At 40.1% G+C, this 25,602-nt stretch overlaps 1 protein-coding gene across 4 annotated transcripts in view; it reads left to right on the top strand.

Moving 5' to 3' along the window:
* POLR3B (RNA polymerase III subunit B) overlaps positions 1-25,602 on the top strand; it is a 67,080-nt gene that overhangs the window by 10,798 nt on the left and 30,680 nt on the right. For all 4 annotated transcript variants that reach the window (XR_006415786.1, XM_044441188.1, XM_044441189.1 and 1 more), the window contains exons 9-19: positions 26-134; positions 4,957-5,079; positions 6,045-6,161; positions 7,553-7,687; positions 11,821-11,982; positions 13,559-13,759; positions 14,498-14,660; positions 17,870-18,023; positions 21,854-21,928; positions 22,577-22,675; positions 23,307-23,434. Coding sequence is in view for 3 of the 4 variants with exons in the window: in XM_044441188.1 (XP_044297123.1) it covers positions 26-134; positions 4,957-5,079; positions 6,045-6,161; positions 7,553-7,687; positions 11,821-11,982; positions 13,559-13,759; positions 14,498-14,660; positions 17,870-18,023; positions 21,854-21,928; positions 22,577-22,675; positions 23,307-23,434 (1,466 nt within the window). In the remaining variant the exon portion in view is untranslated. The remainder of the gene's footprint in view (positions 1-25; positions 135-4,956; positions 5,080-6,044; positions 6,162-7,552; positions 7,688-11,820; positions 11,983-13,558; positions 13,760-14,497; positions 14,661-17,869; positions 18,024-21,853; positions 21,929-22,576; positions 22,676-23,306; positions 23,435-25,602) is intronic.

The raw sequence follows: 25,602 nt of genomic DNA, 5'->3' as shown, positions 1-25,602 counted from the left end.
TATTCTTTTTTTTACAAATGTTTAGTTCTACTCATGAAAAGAAGAGCAGAACTAATATAACTGTGAAGCAAGGAAAATTTTATCTGAAGCATAACACTCTGTCGGAAGATATTCCTATTGCAGTTATCTTCAAGGTACTGTTTAAGAACATTATCCATATTAGTATTGCGTATAGAAGAGGTCCAAATGCTTGAACTAGTATTTCATTGTTGGGAGGAGGTATTTCTTTGGTGCTCTACTGTGTACCATTAGTAATCTTTATTTGCAGTCTTGGTGGTTCATATTTCACTGGCAGCTTTGCCATTTTCTTTATTTAATTTTAAAAGAAGTGTTGAAAAGGGGAGAGAATTTAGTGCAATTACTAAATTCCAATAAACACACTAATTGCTTTTGCAATTAGGGCAGGGTATAAATATTTTAAATAAATAAATGTATAAATTGCATTACCAAAGCATTCTGATACACTTCTCTGCAGAAAAAAAAATGAAACTGTGTTTTAAAATGTTTATTTTGAGAAAAGAAGCACATTTAAAAAACACACATATTATACTGTATTACCTGATTCCAGTTGGAATCTTTCCCAGAGAAAAGCAGCATCTGTGGGCCAAAATGTTGGTCAATTTCCTATTTTCACATTTTATATTCAGTGAAATTAGTGCTAAGGCAGCACTCTGAAGATTCAGTCAAGCTACATACCGTATTTTTCGCTCTATAAGATGCACCTGACCATAAGACGCACCTAGTTTTTAGAGGAGGAAAACAAGAAAAAAATATTCTGAATCAAATGGTTTACTAAACTATTTAATAAACTATAACAATACAGTAATACCGTATTTCAACCTTGTAAAGTGAACAGCAGTCAACAGTGGCATTAAGAACCATCATCACTGTCATTAACAAAAGAGAGACTTTAAAGTTCGAGTACTCTTCTAGTTTTCGTTGAATCCATAGAACTCATCATCACTAGAGTCAGAATTTATGAAGCTCTGTTGCTCACAATCACTGGCATCACATTCTTAGTCAGTAGTGGAATTACTGAAGGAATCCACAATCTGCACCAGTTATACAAGAGCTGCTGCAGACAATTCAATAACAAATCTAAAAAAGCCAGTAATGTCCACGCTGCTCTACTAGTAAATAATAGAAAAAAACTTCTGACAAAAAATGAGATATTGTACGGTAAATCAAAAACACAGCGGACTAAGTAGCCTTTGAAGAATAAACTTCATACACGAAGGTAATGCTGTTCAAATATCCACTGATCCTAAAAAAAATGTGTCTGATCAACTAACAGATAACTGATCCATAGAAAGCTTCCTGATAATCACAGGCACATTCCCCATGACTTCCCCATGGGCTTCATTAAAAGACGGGTTGCCATTTGAAAACACACACCGACCTGTGATTAACAGCTCTCACCTGCGCCGGAGGAGGGGGGGCGGAGCAGGGCGTGCCAAGTGCATGCCGGCCAGGTGGTGCCACGTGGGGCCGGCAGCGTGCCGGCGGTGGTCTTCTGGGTGGCGCGGTGGCAGGTCTTCCCGGGCGGTGGGGGTGAGCAGTCCGTCTCTCCATGCGGCCGGCGGGTTAAAGCCCGCGGCTCCTCCTCCGCACCGCTCCCCCTGAGCGGCACAGTTCTCACCTGTGCCGGAGGGGGGGGTGGAGCAGGGCACAACAAGCGCGTGCCAGCCAGGTGGTGCCACGTGGGGCTGGCAGCGTGCCGGCGGTGGTCTTCCGGGCGGCGCAGTGGCAGCAGGTCTTCCCAGGCGGTGGGGGTGAGCAGTCCGTCTCTCCGTGTGCAGGGCACGCCGAGCGCCTGACGGCCAGGTGGTGCCACATGGTGCAGGCGGGCCAGCAGCATCTCGGGCGTCGGGCACACACACATTCGCTCTATAAGATGCACAGACATTTCCCCTTACTTTTGAGGGGGGAAAGTTGCATCTGATAGAGCAAAAAATACAGTAGGTTTGAGATGCATTGCCAGAAGGGGGCAGCACTTGCCCATAACATGAGAAGAGTATATTTAACAGGGAAGTCCAGACAGTGCTACTACTTTCTTCGTTTTCTGCAGAGGTACCTGGAGGCATGCAGACTTTATGGGCATGCTTCTTAACAGATATTGGAAATGTGTGATTCCTATTTTAGTATGCGAGAATTCCCAAACTGATTTTACCAGCTCTTTTTCTACATAAGATTATACCTCCACATACATGTGAAGGCTGTTGCCAGTGTTATACACAAGCATGTAACTATGCCTTTCCCTGGGTGTTAGTAACTGTAAAATCTGAACTTGCACTGTACTTTTGTGCCACATGTATTGAGATACCACATCATGAAAGTGATCATATCATTCAACAGTGTGCATGTATTTAGAGTAACACGTTTCAGGGCATGCATTGGATTCATATGGCTGTTGTCTACCACTGGATGGACTGGGCAAAGTGAGATGCTGAAAATGCTGAAAACCTCTGAGTAATATCCTGAAATCAGTGGTGGCAAGCTCATTTGAGCGGTTTTGTTGTGCGATTGGACTGAGAAAGGGAGGCTCAGTGAAGGATCCATCACAAATGTGCCTCTTCCAGTTTAGCAAATCAGCACATACAGTCCTGTGGTAGCATTACTTGTTAACTGGCTATAAGTCAGCTTGAACTCCTAATGGAATTATATAATAAAAATAAAGCCTCTTCAAGTATTGTATGCTGTCAGCCTTGATCTGGCAACTCACATCTAATCCATTGCAAAGGGATTTGTAATGTTTGGGAAAAGGCAATTTGTTGCTGTTTTCTGTTTCTGACTGTGTTCACAAAGTGAAAATCATAACTGTTTCAGATATATCTGCATACTCAGCATACATGCGTGCAGTGCAGTACATGTGAAGGCTTTTGAAGTGTGACTTCTTGGAGCAAGGAATATAGTTGTGTTATTAAAGTATCTAATGAAGTCTGGGACCAGACTTCATTGAAAGTTTTCACCATAAGCAGGTCTAATCCCAGAGTGTGACTTACCTGGGGAGGGAGATGTATGGGTGAGTGTGGAGCAGTTGGCAGTTCTCTTTAGGAGGTTCTGTGAAACCAGTTGGCTGAAGAACTAGGTACAATAAGACACAGAACTACTGCTGTTACTATCAGCTACCTGCTCTGTAGCAAGGGGCATTGTAGTATCTCTTAGTAGTTGCAAGGATTTTGCTTTGCGCATTGGCTGTTTTTCTCACTGATAATATCTGATAGGACTAGAACTTGGAGCAGACACATTCTCAAGCGCAGAACATGATCTCAGAGCACACCTTTGCTCTGCTATATGTAATGTCTAATCTATGTAATTTCCTAAACCTCATTCTTTAGAGCAGATCATATGAGCACTTATTGAAATTTAGTAGATCAAATATTCAGTACGATTTTTAAAAAATCTGGTTAGTGATATAAAATGACAGTGCAATGAGAACTGGAGCACACAGTGTGCACAAGACATTATTCAGCAGTATTGTTTTGTTGTACGTGGCTTATGAATGTAGGTATATTTTGAATGCAGGTATATTTTTTTTACATTCCCAGCTTCTGAGAAGCATAGTATAAGTCTGCCCAAAGGAGGTTTGAGTGAGATAATGAATCCCTGATTTGTAAAAACGCAGAACTCCTGGCGAGTGGGTAAAAAGAGAAGCTTTAGCTCTATCTAGAATTCACAAAGGCCTGCAATTCTGCTGCTACTTTAAAATACTTGATTCACATAGAGATTGGGAAGATCCCCCAAGAACACCACTCATAACTTGCTAACCATTTTTTGCAATTTATTAAGACTCTTTTACAATATAAAGCAGCTTTCCCCAACCTGGTACCTTCCATACTAGAGCTCCCATCTTCCTCGGCCAGTACAATCAGTCATGCTGTTTGTGGTGGTGGGAGTTGTAGTACATCAGGGGAACACCAGGTTGGGAAAGGCTGAAATAAAGTATAGTCCATGGCCGGATAATTTATGTAAAAACAAGATTAAATGATTTTCAAGTTGTCATTCAGGGTCAAATACCTCTGCTGGACCTTTCCTACCTCAGTGCACCTTGATGTGAATGTGCAGCAGTGCTGGTGGCAGCTTGTAGTCACTATTTTAGATTTCCATAATACCCTGCAGTAGTGCTGTTCTGGAGGATTAAAATGAAATCTCCAAGTCTCCCAGCTCCAGGTTTGAAGGACCAGACATAATTGCAGCAGTTGGCCCTTCTAACACCCCAGTAATTTCCTGAGGATGCTGTGTACTGGGGAGGGGGTCTTGGCACCCCTATCCAAGGGCATTGTGAGTCACTGGAGGGGGCGTTTCAGGGGAGTCCTTTTAGCTCAGTACTGTGCAGTTGTGTGTCCACTGAGTGGGCTGCAGCTTCCACCTGATGCCCATGATCCATGTGTGCCATGAACCTGCATATTGCTAATGATCCCCATACCTCTCTCCCTTTCCTTGTGCAGGAGTGCTCAGTTGTCCTTTGAAGAACTACCTGATGAGCAGCCACTGCTGAGAAAAGGGAGCCAGTGATCCCATGCTAGGGACTAGATCTATGTTGCATTTGCACAACTTTACCAGTGGTAGTTATGTGGGCTTAAAATACACCATTCCTTTCCCATAGCTCTAACTACCTTCCTCTGTTGCATTTGGCAGGTACAAATGGCTGCTCATTACTCCTTATTAAGAAACTGTTTGACGTTTCTTGTGTAAATGGTCTGCCAGTAGTATTCTAGCAAAAGCATACTCTGCTGTCATTTGTCTTCCCTGCTGCTGCTTATCAAGATTTCCATTCCATCGTTTAAGTAGGTGCTGCTGCCAGTGCCAGATGGCCTTATTTCTGAGAACTCGCTTTTGCTTAGGAGTAATACTGACTACAATACCAAATTAGCATAAGCAAATGTCAGTGAGTTAACACAAAGCCAACATTCTTTCTTCCCTTTTTTACCTTTTTATTTTGATTCCCTCTTCTAGGCCATGGGTGTTGAGAGTGACCAAGAGATTGTACAGATGATTGGTACAGAGGAACATGTGATGGCTGCATTTGGCCCTAGCTTGGAGGAGTGCCAGAAAGCTCAGATTTTCACACAGATGCAGGTGTGTATCATTTTAAGCATCCATCAGAGATGCATTTCTAAAGAGAGTAGCTGCTGCTTTCCTTCTTGTGAGTTAATTGGGTGACTCTGAACATTAAACTGGTGGATCTTTCTCCTCTTAAGCCTCTGTGTTTACTGTGGACCAGAAAATTATTGTTTGAGTAGAAAGGTCCATCTCTAATTGCAGATATATGCTGTATTCATACTGAAGCAGGAGAATGTTGGACTGTATCACTGGACTGCAAGTGTGAGATTCTGTGTTTGTATGCAGTCTACTAGGTAAATTTTAACTACATTGTAGAGAGGCCTAGTTGGCACAGTCAAAATAATTATTTATTTAAAACATGTATACCCATGATACCAAGGGTCTCAGGATGGTGATACGATAAGCAACACATATAGAATATAAATATACAATAAAATCAGAATAGGCCATTAAATTATTTAAATTGGCAGCATGGGCAGGACATATTTTCCAAAATCACTGCCCAAGCTACACAACTTATTGATGTGGCAGCATTGGGGGGGCACCCTCCAGTAACCCTGCAACAGTCCATGGATTACACAAGAAGCTGTGCCTGATGATGATTACAGAAAACATGCCCTGCACACACTGTCCACGCATTGCAACTTAAGTATGTGCTCATTTTGATTGTGCATTTCAGGTCAAAAAAGAGCTTTAGTATAGCATAGAGGTTACTGCAAATCAGGAACTTTCTATGGGAGAAGTATCAATTCTGCCAACTTTTGAAAGAAGCCTCTTCTTGTGTTTTCTTATTTTACATTAAAACATTACATTCTGGCATGCTAGTTAACTCATTAAATCATCATCAGTTATTGATATGCAATGAAATTCACTAAGACGGTTCACTTAAAAAGAGTGCTTAGTGAAACTTGCTAAGGACAAGAATTTTTTTGATTGCAACTTGTTCTATAACTAACTTAAAGGTGAATTTCCCTTCATAGGCATTAAAATATTTGGGAAATAAAGTCCGAAGACAGAGAATGTGGGGAGGCCCCAAGAAAACCAAGATGGAAGAAGCAAGAGAGCTGCTCGCAACCACTATTCTTGCCCATGTTCCGGTATGTCAGTGATCCTTATACAAAGGGCAGTTCTCCCCTTATGGGGAAGGATATCTGAAAGTGGGTGATACTAGAATTCTTGTGACAATTGAGATAGGATTCCCTTCATTCAAGAATGCCCCCAAGAATGAGGGCAGTGTACCTTTATGGACCCACAATAGGCTTCAGAGGGTGACTGTGTCTGCCCTACTCCCATCATCCTAACCTGGCTTAGTACCAGAGGAGCTCTGCTTAGTTCTAATAATAGTTCCTCAAATGCCTTTTTCTAGGAGGGGAAGACATGCCCTGTTCTGTTCCTCACCCAATACCAGGGTTGATAAGTATCCCAATCCACAGTTCCTTGCATGCAACAACAAGTTACTGCAGGTGCTAATACGAACTAGAAAGGAACAGGAGCTTATGGTCTATTCTCCTTCAGTATTGCCTCTCCGTACCCAATGTATTTAAGATGATAGCAGTGATAAATGTTGTGGGTTAAATGAGGATTGCCTTTGTTAAGAATTCAGAACAGTTCAGAAAGTCCACTTGGATGCAGATATGATATTATGTATATAGGGTGTGTGGGTGTGTAACTGTCCCATTTCTCTCCTTTCCCCCATGGCCCACTTAAAACAGTGCTTCACTATAACACAAGTTAAATGGTTCTGACCAAAGTATAATTATTTATATAGATTTTGTCCCTTTTTTGCAGCTGGTAAAAATGGATGTACTTAGATTATAGCTTATTAGAAAGAAGGAATTTGTTGTTCCATCTTCCAAAATAAAAGAAAATAGAGTAAACAAGAAGTATGCTTGTTCCATGTGAACAAGTTTGCTGTTTAAGGATCCCATCACAAATTCTGAAGTGTATTATCTTTTATTTCTAGGGTTGAGTGTGGGATCAAGAACATGACTTAACAAATAACCTCTTAGTTCTAAGGCACCTACAGAACATTGTGTATATAATAATTTATGCTAAAAGTCAAAATTGAACATTTACAAACAATCTCTTTTAGGATCATGTTTATCTTGAAGAATTAGGGCCAAATATGTTTGTGTTTATGCATGTGTGCATACACATTACATCCATAAATTGACCTAGGTCACAAGCCTATGCATAATTTGAAAGAAAAAAGATCCAACTGGCTTGGACATGTTGGGAGTTGTAGACCTTTTTCCTGTCTTGATGTGTATAGGATTGTACCTCTAGTGAACTTCTTGAGCAAGATACTATCATCTGCCTTCTCTTTGAAAAAAGGAAATTATTGTGAAAGCATCATAGAACTTTTGAAAGATTAAATGGGAAAGCGACGAGCTGTGGCAACTGCAAAGTTACATGTTTCCTTAGTAAAATGTAGAGGGAAAACTGGGAAGCCCTCTACTAACAGCATTTCCTCCTATTTGGTTTTCAGGTAAAAGAATTCAACTTCCGCTCCAAGTGCATCTATACTGCTGTGATGGTCCGCAGGGTGATTCTAGCCCAGGGGGACAATAAAGTAGATGACAGGGACTATTATGGAAACAAACGATTGGAGTTGGCAGGACAGGTAAGACCACCCTGTGTTTTGGCTTTGCAAGTTTAAGGGATCCAAGTCTATAACTGTGACTAGTACTCTGCTGCAGAGTAACTGTCCCCTCTTAATTAAATTTAATAGGTGAGTACCCACATTAATTCCTGCTTTAAATATATGAGTCAGTTACCATGTTGACCTAATAATCCAGCTATTTAATTGTTTAAAGTTATGTGGCTTGAATATTTTAAGAAGCCCAAACTGACCTTCAACTACCCTTAGTCCAGCCAGATGTAGGCATTTCCTCACTGGCTTTTTCATACTTCCCTTCAAACACAGCATCCATAGCTGCTATGCTTGCTGCTCACGTGGCCAAGGCAATAGGGTCTTCCCAATCCTTTGCAGTAGCACTGACAAACATGCCATTCCTTCAGTGTGGGTGGGGGGAATTGTTCCTTGTTTGACATTCCAGCTGCCTAATGATTCTTAAATCGTGTGTACTTATTTCTTACATTGTTTAGGGCACAGTCCTTTGCATAGGACACCAACATTAATGCCCTAATGTTCTAGAAGCCACAAACATACTATGTTCTTCTTTAGTGTTCTGGAAAATCAGCCTAAAATTGGGGTGAGGGAACCTCTCCAAGTCAGTACACCTTTAACTGAGAGATTAGTTGATTTAAAATTATGATTAATCAACTAGAATTTTATTTAATTAGGTTGTACACCTATGTGTTAACTGTGCAGCTAAAAGCACTACGTATAAAGAGATATATACTTAACTTTTGAGACAGACCTTAAACTTGTTACAGCAGCTTATGTTGACCATAAGGATTCTGAAATTACAGATGAACACTGACATATGCCTAATTCATTACTAGTTATAACAGTTTTAATGGTTAGGCTTCTATGGCTTCCTAAAAATACATGTGAAAACAGATTTCTTTCTCTTGTGTGTGTGTTTTTATTAGTATTAACATATGTTTGATTGGATTTTGTTAATCAGTAAAACATCTCACTTTAAATATGTTGCTCAGTGCTTTCAGTTAGCTAGAGTCTCTCATCAAAATGGTTGGTCTAAGCTGGCTGTGCTTCTGGACTAAAAATCCTGTTGCTTAAAAAATTTGAATGAGAAAGACTGTTCCTGTATAAGGAGGAAAGCATAGCAGTCTACATAATGTGAAGACATAAAAGGCATTGTGTCTATAAAAATGTGTGAAAACAATAGCAGCTAATTTCACACCCCATGGGACAAGAGAGTATGAAATGTGCTTTAGCTTTAGATAACAGTTGTTTCCACTGGCCAAGCTGGTTTACAGAGCCTCCTCTTCGTCTTCCTGCCCACTAGAGGCTTGCTAGGCCAGGTGCCAGCAGAGGTGTTAGCAAAACCTACCGATTCCAAGCTTAATCTTTTCACCTACCTTTTCTCTTTTCTTAATGTGTTCATTATTTGCTGAGCATTTCCCTCGTCTTTGTCCTCAGGTTTTGTTTGGCATTTTTTCCCCTTTCTTTCTAATTCAGCTCGCTTTGTATGAGTGAGATATGGAACAGCACCAAAATCCGGCACCCTGGAAAGGAAGGGATTTCTACCCTGTGACAAAAGAAAACCGCCTTGACTTCAGAGATTGACTAATCCCAGCTGTTCTGATAATATAATTAAGGCTGCCTAATGTCTTTAATTTTGCAACCAGTTTGTGTGAAAAGGAGAATTTGGCACTCTAAAGCCTTAAACACTAAATGGCAATCTCAAGGCGCCTAATTAGAATTCTCTGACATTAAGCTAATTGGTGAAACTGTATTTCAGCAGCTTAACTACTTTATTAATTTTTTCCTTAGGATTTTCAATGGAAATCAATTGATGAGCTGTCACTTCCCCTCTGCCTTATGTTACCCCCACCCCCACCCCCCAAATTTAATTTGCTCTTCTATGCTCCTGTCTAAAAGACCTTGGGTTTACTATAAAAACTCAGTGAATATTATCACTAGCATTCCATCCCTTTCTCTTTTTAATCACTTAGGCTTGACCTAAAAATGGGTTATTGTGAAACTTTGCCATGCACTTAGAGGCAGCCTGTAGATGTACAGGAATTAGCAAAGGAATGCTCTGGGCAAAAAAGAAAAGAGTCAAGATATTTATGCTGCCATAACTAACTTTATTAATAATAGCTGAAGAAAATAGTCACTAAAATATTAGTGAAAACAGTATTTACAGTATTTTTGAGCTAATCACTTGATAATCTTTATGTTTGTTCATGAAACAACTTTTTCACTACTGTTCAGTATGTATAGGTGGGGAACTGTATGGGAAAGGCCATGGCTCAGTGGTCAAGTACATGTTTTGCATGTAAAAGCTTCAGTTTTGTCTGCATCATCTCCAGGTAGGGCTGGGAGAGACTGCTGTCTGAAATTCTAGGAGAGCTACTGCCAGTCAGTGTTGACAATACTGAGCTAGAAAAACATGCAGTCTGACTCAGTATGAGGAAGCTTCCTAAGACAGAGGCAGAAAGAGACTTACTCCAGGCCACTCAAGAGAATTTAGTCTGATGTTAATCTGATAGCGATTTGAGTATCCAGATCTGGAGGTGACCAGACACTGAAAAGTATTATGCAAATAAGGATTAAATCCCAATCCTACTCCATTGCAGTGTTTGTAAAACTGCATCAGTTCAATGGTAGAATATTGTTTAGTGATCTTAAATAACTTAGTATTTACTTGCCACAGATTGATATGGTGGTTTTTTATGATATGTTCTTTGGTGTCAAGAACAGATGACCATCTGAAGACTAGCCTGGCTTCAGAAAAAGTGTAACTTCAGAAGTTAGTTTAGGTAACCACTGGTATGTGTAATTGACACAGAGGTCTTTAAGCTCTTGAACCTTAATTGGATTCCTCTGAAGTCTCAAATAAGTCCATTTTGATTGTGATTCCAGAAAAAATGCCACTTTGGAAATCTCATATCTTGTAAATTTATGTAACAATAAAGTGAAAGGCAAAGGAAGTTTCAGCAGTCTGCCCTTGTGCAAATCAATAGTAATGTGATAAAGATGGAAAGACAGCAAATATAGTCAGCAGAAATGTTCATCTGGGCATTGAGTGAGTTACTGGCCTTCAGCCAAGTGGGGTGGAGTAGTGCTTATACTTCTAAGGAAATGGAGACAGCTTTAAATCGGTCTCATTTCATGCAGGAATTAAATTATGCAATAGACTCCAGAATGTCTTAACAGGGCCTGCTTGAATAACTAGTTTGTTTAGCGCTTAACAATGTGTTGTATACTGGGAACTTGCATTTTTGGCATTCAGTAGCTGCTGTATTTTTAGTCTTCCTGACACTTGGATTTGCTGTAAAACCAAGATTTGGAATAGAACTGCCAAGTTCTACGCTTATACTTATTTTCAGAAGATAAGATTAAGACTGGGATGGAGCAGAAAAGAAAGAATTCAGTCTTTGCTATGTAAAAGTTTTGATGGTTTAAGAAACCACTAAAATTTAGCAGTAGTAGCTGGATTGAAATATGAATGGGCTAATAAGAGGTGAGCCAATTAATAGTGAAAGACTGACTTGGAAGGGAATCACTGGATGTAGAACAAGTAAAGATGAAACCAGAAATCTTTGCAACCATATTGGTTGTGTCTCAGAGTGATATTTCAGCAATGGTCCACCTTGGGTTACATGCTTCAACTATTGAAGCAATTATAAATTATCTATGCACAAGCAATTCTGAAAGTGAAAAATGGATTGGGGTAGTTGCTAAATGGTGGTGAGACCTACCTAGCAAGTTCTACAATGTCAGTGAATGGAGACTTTGCTGTGGGTTTTGGAATCTAAATGTTGCCCTATTTGTTTATTTATCTTTTGGAGTAATTTATATAATTTTAGAAATCGCCAGTATGGCGTGCACAAAAGTTCGGACATTTTCTTTCAGGGGTTTTAGAGAGTGGCCTGCAGGAGGCTGACCTCGTCCTGCTGGAAATACTTAAATTCTTAAAGTGCTTGTCTTTGTTCACAAAATGAAATCAGCTGTTTCTGCTGTATTGTGCCCAGAGTTTGGACACTTAATTTTTTTTTTAACCAGGCTGAGCAACGTATAACCATGTCCATACATTTCTAGTATGCCTTTTTTTCCTAAATCAGTTGACAACTGACCTAAATTCTGTTTTTATCTTGCAGCTTCTTTCTCTTCTGTTTGAAGACTTGTTCAAAAAGTTTAACTCTGAATTGAAGAAGATTGCTGATCAAGTAATTCCCAAGCAGAGGGCAGCCCAGTTTGATGTAGTGAAGCACATGCGGCAAGATCAGATCACCAATGGTATGGTGAATGCCATCTCTACTGTAAGTGTTTCAGTTTCTTTGGAAAGTGAAGGACAGCCTTCTCCAACCTGCAGTTTGCTTTTCCAATGTGCTGGACTGCAGTTCCAGCATCCGCTGACTGGTGATAATGAGTGTGGTAGTCCAGCACATTGGGAGGGCACCAGGTTGGTGAAGGTTGTATGGCATCTGTCACCTGCAGCCACCAGACAAAAGGATAAGATAATCAGAATGAGGATGCGTGCATATAGTTTAAAATTCAGAGTTTGAATTTCTCCACTGACTATCTTAATAAGGCATTTTAATGGGCATACAAATGCAAACAAGTAAATGTTTTGTACTCAGGACACATATCTTAGTTCAGGATTACAGCTTATCAATTGCAAATGATACATTTTCTTATTAGGCTATCTCTTTTTTATTGCAATCCCCTGCAGGAGGTGTGTGTGACCTTTTCGAATAGGACCTATTGCCCTGGGTGCTAATAGATGCTGAAAGGTTTTCTTTTCAGCTGGCATTCTTGTCAAACAATGCAGCGATGACTAGGGTAGTGGACATAATCATTCCCAGGCTCCCTCTTCCACTGGGCAGAGCCCATTCTGCTCCTTGGCAGAATGGGATCAGGGCAATGAGGCAGGTAGAGAGACAGCTCGAGTGAAAGTGGAAAAAAATCTCATGATGAGTCCAGTTGGACATAAAGAAAAGGTGATTGTCAAATCTTTTCTACACCATTACATTGGTCCAGAATTATCCAGTTCAGTTCAGAATTATCCAGTTCAGCTACAAGTGGTTTTGTAGCAGGATGCAGTAGAAGATACTGTAGAACCCTCAGTAGCACACTGTGAATTGTTTGTATGAAATTTTAAAGACAAAATCTTTAGCATCAGTTCAGAGGCTAAATTCATTTTCTCAGTAGTTCTCATAGGCCTCATGGCAGAGATTATTGCCTCCAGAGCCAAAAAAAAAAGGGGCGGGGGGACCATTAGAGCCCAATACCAAAAATGCTAGTGATTAAACCTTTTAGAGCTGGGGTGGAGCATTGCAGAAAAATCAGGAATCCACCACTCACTTGGGGGAAAGGGGGTGGAGTCGCCTGCAGAACTCCAAAGGCAGGCAGGTGGCTGAATTGGCTTACAAGCTTGAGGTTTTACTGATTATGAATTAGCTGTTTTTAGCCCACGAGCTTGCTTGCTTTTATTTATTTATTTAGAAAATTTCTATGCCGCCCCATTCGCCGAAGCCTCGGGGCGGCTCACAAAACATTAAAATATAATACATTAAAAATATAAAATGAATTTACAATATGGCCTTTAAATAAATAATATATGCAAACGTGTCAATGTAGTCACTTCCCAGTTGCTTCTTGGAGTCCAGAATGGGCCTGAGATTATGGGAATATTCTCTGTAAAAACATAAACAAACTCTGCAGCAAAGCTTTGGGACACTGAATTACCAGATTCACCAGATTTTTCTTCTATAAATCCTTGAAGACAGACAAACCCTAAATCCACCTTACTGCCCCAGTTAAGAGAATCCATGTTTTCAATAGGAAATCGCTTGTGTTGCATTTTGCAAGATTTATGTAATTCTTGACCTCTAGGGGAATTGGTCACTCAAAAGGTTCAAGATGGATCGTCAGGGTGTAACTCAAGTATTGTCCCGCCTGTCCTATATATCTGCTCTGGGAATGATGACAAGAATCTCATCTCAGTTTGAAAAGACAAGAAAAGTGAGCGGTCCTCGATCTCTGCAGCCATCTCAGTGGGGTATGCTGTGCCCATCAGACACTCCTGAAGGAGAGGTAAACATAATGTAAATCCTTTCCTCTGTCATAATTGATTATGTTGAACAATTTGTTACACTTGGACAGTTATGTACTAATATACTATTTCCATTTTTATTTTGCTGAATCTGAGCTGCCAGATTAGTTAGCATGCTATGCAATGTGCTAAGTACTATTAATATATTCTGAGAGTGTGTCCAATGCAACAGTTTTAACAGGGTATGTCCTTACTGTCTTCTGAAGCATCTGTCTTGAGTTTTGCTTAGTGCTATATTGCTTTTCCTCTTTCCTTCCTTTTGTATGCCTCTTCCCCTCAATTGTCCTGTCCAGAGCAGGAGCCTAAGGCCAATAGAAATAAAATGACCTTAAGTTGATTGCAACTTAGGGGTGCAGACCTTGAGACAAAAACCATTGAACTAAGGGGATTTTACTTTTGAATTAAGATTTATTGGATCAGGTTAAGATTCCATTTCTTTCATTGGGATTTAGTTGTAAGTAACTGGAGAAAATCTTGTAAATATCAGTCAAAGAAGGTGTTGGCTATAGTTTCAGTTTTTAGTGTTCAATTTGTCTACCAATTTGTCTACCAGACAAACTGATACTGCCGTAGTATCTGATACAGCTAAAGAGGGATCTTAACCTGCTAAAGCCAAAGCATGTATTAAAATTTGCTATTAATATATAGATTTATTTTTTAAAAGTCATTGTACATGCATTCTTCTTCCACATTTTAAATACACTTTTTTTTTCCTTCAGGCCTGTGGCTTAGTTAAAAACCTAGCACTGATGACTCATATTACTACTGACATGGAAGATGGCCCTATTATTAAATTGGCTGGTAACCTGGGAGTTGAAGATGTAAACCTCCTATGTGGAGAGGAACTTTCATATCCAAATGTGTTCCTTGTTTTCCTCAATGGTATGGCACTTCTAAAAAGAATTATTTTTGATCTAGAAGAATGCATGGAAAATTAAATGTTGGCGTACATTTATCTGTCCTCTTCTTAATAAGCTAGGTTTGAGCCAGTGGTGTTGCATGAAGTGAGATTTTTAAAGGATGGCTTTGGATGAGTACACAAGAATGTCAAATTGAATGGCTCTTTGCTGTAATTCAGAGTTCATTTCATCTCTGTGGTACAATCTAGATGTGTGTCTCTGTAGAATCGTCTTTGGATTAGCTGCTCCATGTCGGTTACAGCAGCACTACAGGAACAGCTTTTCCTAGGATTCATCCTGCAGCATAAGTCAGTCTTGTGTTCTTAACTAGAAAATAAGGCTTCCTGTTTTATATTGGAGTACTGATTTCATGTTACGTGCTTATGTGATGGGCCCAACCCATAGCTTCCATTTTTAAATGATACCTCAGTGGAAACATAATAAGTAGGCAGTTATACATTGCCAAAAAAGAGGAAGCTCATCAGCAAATGTGAAGATACCAATTTGCATAACATGTACACATGCTAATATTTGTGTATACATGCAAATCTAGAAGAGTTATAATTTAAATAAAAATACCATTCATCTTATTATAGCAAGGTAGACTGTTTGTCTGTGTTGGCAACTGTCTACGGACACCAACTCCCCTAGCCTGTGGTAGCTATTCAAACAGAGGACTGTCCTCTTTCAAATAGCACATGTAAACTATAAAGTGATCAAATCTAGCATGCGTATTTTAGTGAAAAAAATTGAAAAAATGCCCCATGCTGTCCCAGCACACCAGAGATGGGCAGCATGGTAACTGCAGACACCTGTGTGCCCGTGGACACCTTTCTTGCTGTCCTCCCAGGTGTTCTGCATCTCCAACTGCATTAGCAATAGGAATTCATTATTGTTCAAAAAACTTATGAAATTGAAAATTTTCAAAAACAACAAAAATCCACCCCTACATAATAGGTTAAGGATTCACAAATTCTGTGGGAGCCAGCTGTAAAAACTTGTACAGAAGTTTGAAGTAGTCTTAAATGAAGATAAAATTTAAGAGTGAAACAAAAGGACTTACTGGATCACTGTCTTTCACCTATGCAGAAATAAAGCTACGTTTCCTGTTTGAGCTTCCTGGTATCCACCAACCCAGGTTTTCTAGACATAGGTAGACTAGGGAGATATATACATGATAGGATGATTTTTCTTTTATTGTCCATAACTTTGAAATCACCTTCCCAACAAGATCATCTGAGAAACATTAGTTCCTAAGTTTTAGAAGAGAGATCTAAATTCTTAGTAGTAGCGGCAACACTAGTAATACTTATTTCAGCAGGCTCTTTTAAGTCTTTTAAAGTAAGTGTAGGTAGTGTGGGTATGAGTGTAGAGGTGTTTTTTCTAAAGCAGCCTTCCCCAGCCTGAAAGGAAGGGGATTATAAGCATTGTAGTCCAGTACATCTTGAGTGTACCATGTTTGGGAAGGCTGTAATAAAGTTCCTTAGAAACTACCTGAGCATCTTGTTTTGGTCTAAATCAACACAGACATTTCTGTAAGGTTCCTTTTGGTTTTGCTTGGTCATTGAGTACTCCAAAATGTTTCAAACTCCGGAATTGCTTAGTAAATGGGCAGACTTTTTCCTTGATAGAAGTGATTATTTGAACTAGGTCCGGGAAGGCTGTGTTGTGTATAAATAAGAATCTCAACAGTAGCTTCCATCCATCCTTTGGAAGGGCCAGTTGAGTTCCAGACATTCATTCCTAAGAAATTCACTCCTGTCCCCCTCCCTTTTGTATTGAGTTTGAAGTCCTAAGAAAGAATAGAATTGAAGCAAGCATGCCTCAGCCTAGCTGACAGCAACATAAGCTGTTCGGATTGTAACCACTGAGGGCCACTGTTGGCTCCATCCATCCAAAAAAAGACAGAATTGTGCAATAATTTTGGACTTTCTCTGCAGTGGCGCCCAATCTATGGAATGCGCTCCCCAAAGAGGTCCGCCTGGTGCCGTCGTTATATGTTTTTTAGCGCCAGCCCAAGACCTTTTTATTTAAACGGTGTTTTAATTGTTAGCTTATTTATTGATTTTATATATTTGGCCAGGGTGTTTCCAATTGTATTGTTTTTATATGATTATATGTATTTATTGTTGTAAGCCTCCCCGAGGCTTTGGCGAATGGGGTGGCATAGAAGTTTACTAAATAAATAAATAAAATAAATAGAAAAAGACAGAACTGTGCAATAGGGCAAAAAAAGATGGGAATGGGTAACATACTTTATGGGTAACATAGACTGAAGCTCAATCCAGACAAGACGGAAGTCCTGTTGGTTGGCGGATCGGGCTTCGGTGAGGGTGAATTGAACCTAGTCCTGAATGGGGTTGCACTCCCTCTTAGGGACAAGGTCCGCAGCTTGGGAATGCTCCTCGACCCAGAGCTTTTATTGGAAGCTCAGATGACAGCAGTGGCGGGGAGCACTTTCCTTCAGCTTCGGCTGATCCATCAGCTGCGCCCCTACCTGGAGTACGACTGCCTGGCGACAGTGACACACGCATTGGTGACTTCCCGCCTTGACTTCTGTAACGCACTCTACGTGGGGCTACCCTTGAAGACGGTCTGGATACTTCAATTGGTTCAAAATAGAGCTGCCAGGCTGCTGACAGGGACTGGGTGTTATGTTCACATGACTTCAGTCCTCCGTCAGCTTCACTGGCTTCCCATTGAAGTCTGGGCCCAATCCAGGGTGTTGGTGATGACCTATAAAGCCCTAAACGGCTTGGGTCCTGGCTACCTGAAGGAGCGCTTATGTCCATATATGCCCGCCCGCCCCCTGAGATCTGCGGGAGAGGCCCTTCTCCGGGAACCCTCCGTGAAGGAAATTAGAAGGGTAGGTACTCGGAGGAGGGCTTTTTCTGCGGTGGCGCCCAATCTATGGAATGCGCTCCCCAGAGAGGTTCGCCTGGCACCGTCGTTATTTGTTTTTCGGTGCCAGGCGAAGACCTTTTTATTCAAACGTCATTTTAACTGTTAATACTATTTATTTTATTCTTCGGCCAGGGCGACTTATTTTATATTGTTAACTTGTTTTATATTTTTATTGTATAATATTTTAATTGATATATTTGTGAGCTGCCCCGAGGCTTCGGCGAATGGGGCAGCATAGACATTTTCTAAATAAATAAATAAATAATAAAATACTTGCTTTTTGAACAGGCAACATCCTTGGTGTCATTCGAGACCATCAGAAACTGGTTTACACATTTCGACTCATGCGTAGAGCAGGTTACATTAATGAATTTGTTTCCATCTCCACAAATCTTACTGACAGATGTGTATATATTTCCTCTGATGGAGGAAGGCTGTGCAGGTAAGCATACTGAAATACACTTTTTCTGAGTCTTTGAATCAGTACTTCCTATCCTCAAATGCAGTATTGTGTTTGCCCAACAGATTCACAAGAACTTGTTTTATATACACATACTGCAAGTTGATTGCAAAATAAACATCAAGTAATTGAAAAACTGATGATGTGAATTGGAAATCCAGTCTGACACAATGCATGTTTTGACAATAGAAAGGCAGCACCAGTAAAATCATCACTGGAAGATCAGTAAATTATAACCAGTTTTTCTGTTGCTATGGCTTTGTCCACCACCTTTATTCTTTTTGCGGTTGTTCAGACCTTCACTTCGACATTTAAAAGCACTAATTAGTCTCTAAATTATTAGAGCAGAATAGCCAAGTATATTGTAGTTATTTACTGCACACTGCAAGAGCAACTTGTACAAATAGCAACAGCCCTTGACGTTTCAATTGAGCATGCCATTCTTTGTATCTGTGTTTCCGTGTGGTGGTGCTGATGGTAAAAGCCTTTTTAGAGTTTATGTTGCTGCTTGAAAGCCTATAGCTTTAGTGTGCTGTAAATATTGAACAATTTTAACTTTTCTTCTCTAACTTGGAATTGAAGTTCTATAGGTATATTGACCGATCAAGATGTTGCACTTTTTGTATTGTCAAAGTGTTGTTTTCTAGCTGACATATTAGCACATGAAGTACAAACAAGAATATATCTTTTTGGTGTATAGGTCTTCTGCATGGTATAATTGGCTGGATTCAAGTGATGTTTTTATATGTAATCTGAATTCTGAAGTTATAACATAATATTATATTCAGTTTAGCAAAAGAACTGTAAACTTTAATCAGTTGTTTGATAGAGTCATCTAATTATTTAATCTCAGATTAAAATTGGCCCAGGATCAATAATATGATTGACAGAAGCAAAACTCCGGGTCCCAGGGCTCCTCCAGGGCTTACCAATATACTGACTGTCTTGGTCCTAATTATATTATTCCAGGCCCAATTTTGATTAAGTAGCTTTCCCTTTGCATGTGAGTTTGAAACCAGCATAGAACATAGGAGGCTGCCTTATTCCAAGTTAAAGCAATAGTCTATCCAGGGCAGGAGAGAGGAACATCAAATCTGGGAGCCAAATGTGATCCTGCTGGGGTCTCAATCCAGCCTTCTTCTCCAGCAATCTTTTGTTTGGTGGTTTCCTAGCTTTTTTGTAATTTCCCCATATCAGAAAGTTGAAATACCTTTCCTAATGCTTATTTATTGGCACAAAGAACTTAAAGCTACATTATGATGGCATTTTTGCCCCACCCTCTTTGCTTTTTGTCCTGCACATGACTGGAATGCAACTGCTGAAAGTTACTCTGATATTGAATTTAATCCTTGAGTTGAAAGAACTTTCTGCTCCTGATCTAGGTCAATATTCTTGGCACTGACTTGCAATAGTTCCCCAGGATTTCACTCAAGAGTCTCTTTTTCACCACTGTCAGAAGCTGGTGGAAACTGAACTAAATTGAAATCTTAATACTGGGCATGTGTTCTGTTGCTAAGCTGTGGCCTTTCCCCAGGTGGTTTCCAATTGTAAATTCTTCCCCTTTAAGAAAACTTGATGCCCTTCCTTCAAAAATGGCCAGACATTCAGTTTTTAATATGTACATTTTCAATTTAAACTTTAAAAAGCTTAATTAAATATTTTAAGATATATGACTTCTCTAATCATTAATACTAGCTTACACAGGACTCACTAAAATTACCTCTCAGCGGCTTTCAATACCATCGACCATGGTATCCTTCTGGATAGGCTGACCGGGTTAGGAGTAGGAGGCTTTGCTTGGCAGTGGTTCCATTCCTACCTAGCTGGCCAATTCCAGAAGGTGGTGCTGGGGGACTTTGGCTCTGCACCATGGCAACTTTGCCAGTGAGTGCCGCAGGGTTCCATTTTGTCCCTCTTGCTATTTAACATCTACATGAAACCATTGGGAGAGGTCATCAGGAGGTTTCGGCTGTGGAGTCACCAGTATGCTGATGACACCCAGCTCTACCTTGCTTTTTCAACGAATCCGGTGAGGCAGTGGCCATCCTGAACCAGTGCCTGGCTGAGGTAATGGGCTGGATTGAGCCAATAAACTGAAGCTCAATCCAGATAAGATAGAGGTCCTGTTGGTGGGTGGCTCGGGTTTCTGGGTAAGTGACTTTGGCCCTGTCCTGGATGGGGTTGCACTCCCTCTAAAGGATAGGGTTCACAGCTTAGGAGTGCTCCTCGACCCAGAGCTGTCCCTGGAAGCCCAGGTGACAACAGTGGCGAGGAGCGCTTTCCTTCAGTTTCGGCTGATCCATCAGCTGCATCCCTACCTGGACGAGAACTGCCTAGCAACAGTAACACATGCACTGATAACCACCTGCTTGGACTATTGTAACGCACTCTACGTGGGGCTGCCCTTGAAGACAGTCTGGATACTTCAGATGGTGCAAAATAGAGCTGCCAGGATGTTGTCAGGGACCGGTCATTATTCTCACATAACTCTGGTCCTCTATCAGCTCCATTGGCTTCCTATTGAATTCCGGGCCCAATTTAAGGTGCCGGTTATGACTTATAAAGCCCTAAACAGCTTGGGACCAGGATATCTAAAGGAACATCTTTTTCCCCATATGCCCTTCCGCCCCCTAAGAACTGCAGCAGAGGCCCTCCTCCGGGAACCCTCCTTGAAGGGTTAAAATAGATGTTATTGTAAGCCGTTCAGAGACGAACGTGATGGACGGCCTAGAAATATCCTAAATAAATAAATAAATTATATGGTGTGATTAAACATTGCTTTAACTTTATTTAATTATTTGAATGTTAAAGGGTGTTGTAGTGTTTTGTAATGAAAGTTAAAACTATACATGTAATGCCTTTTCTAATGCCAAAAGCCTGAGCAAAATTACTATAGGATAATTCCCAAACAGAGCTAGAGCACTGTCTCATGCATTGTAGCCTCAGTGCTCATAAGCACCCAGACTTGTCTTACAAGCTTCCAGTAAAAAGCAGGAGTTGTAGAGGCAATCTCCATTACCCTGCTTTGCAATGTAGCTAGATGGCTGTTTTCACCCATTTATATGGGATGCTTCAGAGGAGGGGAGGTACTGAAGACACAGGATAGCTTGTATCTTGGCTTCTGCAGTCTTCTTCCCTCCCCACTTCCTGAAATGCCCGTTTACCCCTTCTCCAGGTCCAAGTTCCCAACTTAAGAGAGGCAGGAAGATCTCTTAGATCTGGGACTCTGAAGTATCCTGTGGTCCCTTGCTTCCAGATGGTGACCAGCGTTCATAGGATCACCCTCTCAGGATGACACTTTTGTGTTTCTTTCTTCAGAAAACAGCACCCTGTGTAATCTTCAGAAAACAGCACCCTGTGTAGTTCCACTGAGTGACCAGAATTCCTCCATTAAATAAGACTTCATTATTCAACCTCAGTGTTGGGAACAACTCCACAAGTGCAATGAGACAGATCTCAACAATGAATGATACTACTGGTGTCATTTTTGTTTTTACCTCTGTGATGGCAAGAGCACCAGTGTAGTGTAGTGGTTATGGGTGTGGGTCTGGGACTCGGGAAACGTGGATTCTAGTCCCCACTTGGTTATGGAGCCAGCTGGGTGATTTTGGGCCAGTTTACAGACTCTCAGCTCAACCTACCTCACAGGGTTGTTGTGGGGATAAGGTTAAGGGCAGCAGGAGGAAAATGATGGAAGCCACTTTGAGTTTGTAAGAAACAAAAGTAGTACATACTTCGAATAAATGAATGAATAATAAGCTGTCATATGTACTCTGTGCATTGGTTAATGGCTTTCATTTCTCCTAATCTAGACCCTACATTATTGTGAAGAAGCAAAAGCCTGCAGTTACAGAAAAGCACATGGAAGAACTTGCACAAGGTTATAGGTAAGCAGTGTAGAAAGATTCTCCACACTTATTTCTTTAGCCGTGCAAGAATCAGGGTTATCAGCATTAGGTATTCCTGTAGTGATTAAATATGAGCTTCTTGTTATCATGGCACTGCTTGGGGGAACTGTTGCTCAGCAGCAGAGCATGTGCTTTGTATGTGAAAAGTGCCAAGTGCTTCTCAGAAAGAACTAAATAAGCCCCTGCTATGAAACCCTAAGGAACCACTAGCCGCTCCTCTCCAGATGTTTTGGACTTCACCTCCTACCAGCCCTAGCCAGAGTGGCAAACAGTCAAGAATGCTAGGAGTTGTAGTCCAATGCACCTGACTAAGGAAAGGCTGAAGGGCACTGGATTGAGGAAACCTGATGCAAACAAAGCCGGGTGGACCAATGCTTTGTATAAGACAGTATTCTATCTTGTTATGTATAAAAGTATAAGATCAAATTCTCATTTCATGCTAGTGCAAGAGCTTACTTATTTACCTTTTATACATGTATTATAGAGACTGGGTGTGTTTAGACAGAAAAAAGGCCTAAAATTCCCAAAATGTTCCAGTCAGCATGGCCTTAGTTTTTAAGCATTCATAGGATTTTGCCCTTAATGTGAAATACGCAGTTCTGAAACATTTTTTTTTTTTCCCTTCAGAAACTTTGAAGACTTTTTACATGAAAGCCTGGTTGAATATCTGGATGTAAATGAAGAAAATGATTGCAACATTGCCCTGTATGAATATACTATCAATAAGTAAGTGTTCTGCATTACTAAAACATGGTGCTTTGTTATAATGTTGTTATTGGTGCAAGAAGAAATTTCTTGTTTTGGGAGTAACTTACAAGATAGAAAAAAATAGGGTATTATGGATACGTATATATACATAATACACATACATATGCATGTATAACAAATATGTATATTAACTTATTAACATTGGTTTTCAAGGACATTTATGAGCACGACTTTCATTTGTGTAACTCAAGGAGTTGTGTAATTCTAGAACTCCATGAATATCAGTATACTCATGGGCTCCTGAACAAGTGCACCTTCTCTATTTAAGTTTCATCATAATCCTTTGCTTTTACCCACCACTGAAGTAAATGAAACCCTTGAAACTGAATGAGCACGCAACAGTCAAAGCATCGGTAGATCAATGAGGATATCTAATATTATTGGCCCATAAAATGTTACCTATTTTTTTGTGTAATTAGAATGAATGGCACTGAGTTGTCATTCTTTTCTTCGCTGTCTAGATGTGTCTTGTCTATTATCTCTGTTGTTCACAAAAGTTCTGAAATAAGTATTTGAGTCTTCTAGTTCACATGTGACTTGTGAGCATTAAGAAATCTAAATAGTGGTTGTTTTTGTTTTCATTTATAAGAGACACAACACATCTGGAGATAGAACCTTTCACTCTTCTCGGGGTGTGTGCTGGCCTCATTCCTTACCCTCACCATAACCAGTCTCCAAGAAACACATACCAGTGTGCTATGGGGAAGCAAGCCATGGGTAAGATTTTTCTGATTGCTTCTAGGTGGTTGCTATATCTTTAGGCCATGCAGCACTATAGTACTATAATGGCATGATCCCATGGTCCCTGCGAGAACAGGATGGTAGAGAGACAGACCTACCCTGAGTAGCTTTCTCTCAGTAGACCAAGAAAGGCCTATCCTGGGAGAGGGTAAAAAGGAGTTGTTATGGAGATTCAAGGGAAAATGTTGTATTTCAGTGGAGTAGTGGATGCTTTGGATCCACCAGATGCAAAACCCGCAAGTTTTCTGACACATCTCGGAACAGAAAGAAAAGGAGGTATACACTACTTGGCCATCTCAAGCTTGGCTTAACTTTGGATTTGGTGGTTTGTCACGGATTCTCCTTCTACCACCCCTGTTGATACCTCAGCTAATGCGGTTTCAACATTAATTATTTTCACAAACTGGAATGTAAAATTCATTTTATTCATTCATTTGGATTGTGTATCTAATTCCACTGTCACACCAAGTACTTTTAAAGATGCAAAGATGCTACGCCGCTTCAGTTGTATGACAGTTATTAGGCATGCCTTTTCAGCATCTTTGGAGGACAAGCAATGAATATTTTTTTGTTGTGTTTCACTGCAAATTCTGTGTTCTCCCCTTCTCTTTTTTAAAGGTCATTATTTTCTTTTTAATGACAGAGAGAGCATAAGAAAGAGGTTTCCTGGGAATAACTAATGTGTTCTATTTTCACGATTAATTACCAATTCTGTAACAAGATCTTTTTTAGATTGAATTGTAAACATAGTTAAAATGCTATCTCTCCTCTTGGAAAAAACTGGAAGAACTGGTACCCATAAATTATCAATGGTTTCTTCTTGGAGTAATATATACGAGGGGTAACATGCTTAGTGAAAAGTAAATCAAATTGAGCTCAGTATGTCTTATTTCTAGGTAAACATGCGAAAGGGCCTTTGTTCCACATTGCAAATGTATGTGTTCTCATCTTTCATTGATTGGCTAAACCATTTATCAAATTCATCTAAATGCATGTGCTAAAATCACAACATAATTTCAGTGGAAAGAACTCAGTACTTCATAATGATTTGTGTTGGCTATGCGCTTTATAAATCAACATATGAATGAGCTGTGACCTTCTGTAAAATATATTTTGTCTCAATCTAGCCATTTTTTCCCTTCTTCAAATAGGCATGGGAGTTACAGGTGGGCAAATGTCTACCTCCTTGGCTGTTTGAATCAGCTTTGTGCATGGGGATTATTTCCTCCTTCCATTAAACCAAAAAGTGCAATCCCTGTGCATTATGAACATGTTAACCTCTACATGGAAATTTTTTTTGGCATAAAATCATTTTAAGACAGGCAAGCATTTCCACTCCTTTTAGAAACTAAACTTGGTAGTTGCTTTGTGTGATTTTACCAAATTCCATTGTACTGCTTGCAGCTGACCTTGTTTCTTACTCTAGCTTCTCAAAGGAATTGCTGCATGATAAAACTTTACCTATCCTAAGCCAAATCCTGGGCACAGTTCCTCAGTATTTTCTGTAGAGCAATTCTCAGAGTTGTGTCCTTAATCATTACCTATTCATTTTGATGGACCTTGCTCATTGTGTATGAATTTGTGTTTAAAATATTATCAGTGAAAAGAGAAACATTACTTTAACTGCCGTTTCTAGAAGTCATACCACCATGAGATATAACCCCCTTGCCTGAATACATTTGAAAGTTGGATACTATACCTCCTCTGTCATTTTATCTGGAAGAAATGGGACACTGGGGGAGGGGAGGGAACCTGTGTGGCAAAAGTCTTCACATTACATTAGCTTAGAAACATGTGAAAAATTAAATAAATTGTATTCTTTTTTAGTTTATCCTCCTACTTTACCTTGTATTTTTTTTTAACCAGGGGACTCTATTTTAGGACTATTAGTTTCAGAGGGTTTGGCTAGTTACCACACACAGTTAAGCAGGATCAGTGTGTACAGAAAGCCAATTCAGTATCTGTAGAGTTCTTTTGTAGTTTTCTGTGTGAAGGTCTTTTTTTCTCATTTTGTTTTCAGTGTCATTTGCAATTCATTGTCTGTGTTTTCTGAGGTTGGTGTATTCAGCTGCTTTGACCCTGGGCCTTGCACATTTAGCTCCTTGGATACAATCCTCTGACGTTACTTGCTGACGCTGGGAACA

The sequence above is a fragment of the Varanus komodoensis genome, unplaced genomic scaffold (genome assembly GCF_004798865.1).
Source record: "Varanus komodoensis strain SLA01 unplaced genomic scaffold, ASM479886v1 scaffold39, whole genome shotgun sequence".
Taxonomy (NCBI): Eukaryota; Metazoa; Chordata; class Lepidosauria; order Squamata; family Varanidae; genus Varanus; species Varanus komodoensis.
The sequence above is the reverse complement of the archived record's forward strand: the minus strand, read 5'-3'. Positions and strand labels throughout refer to the sequence as shown.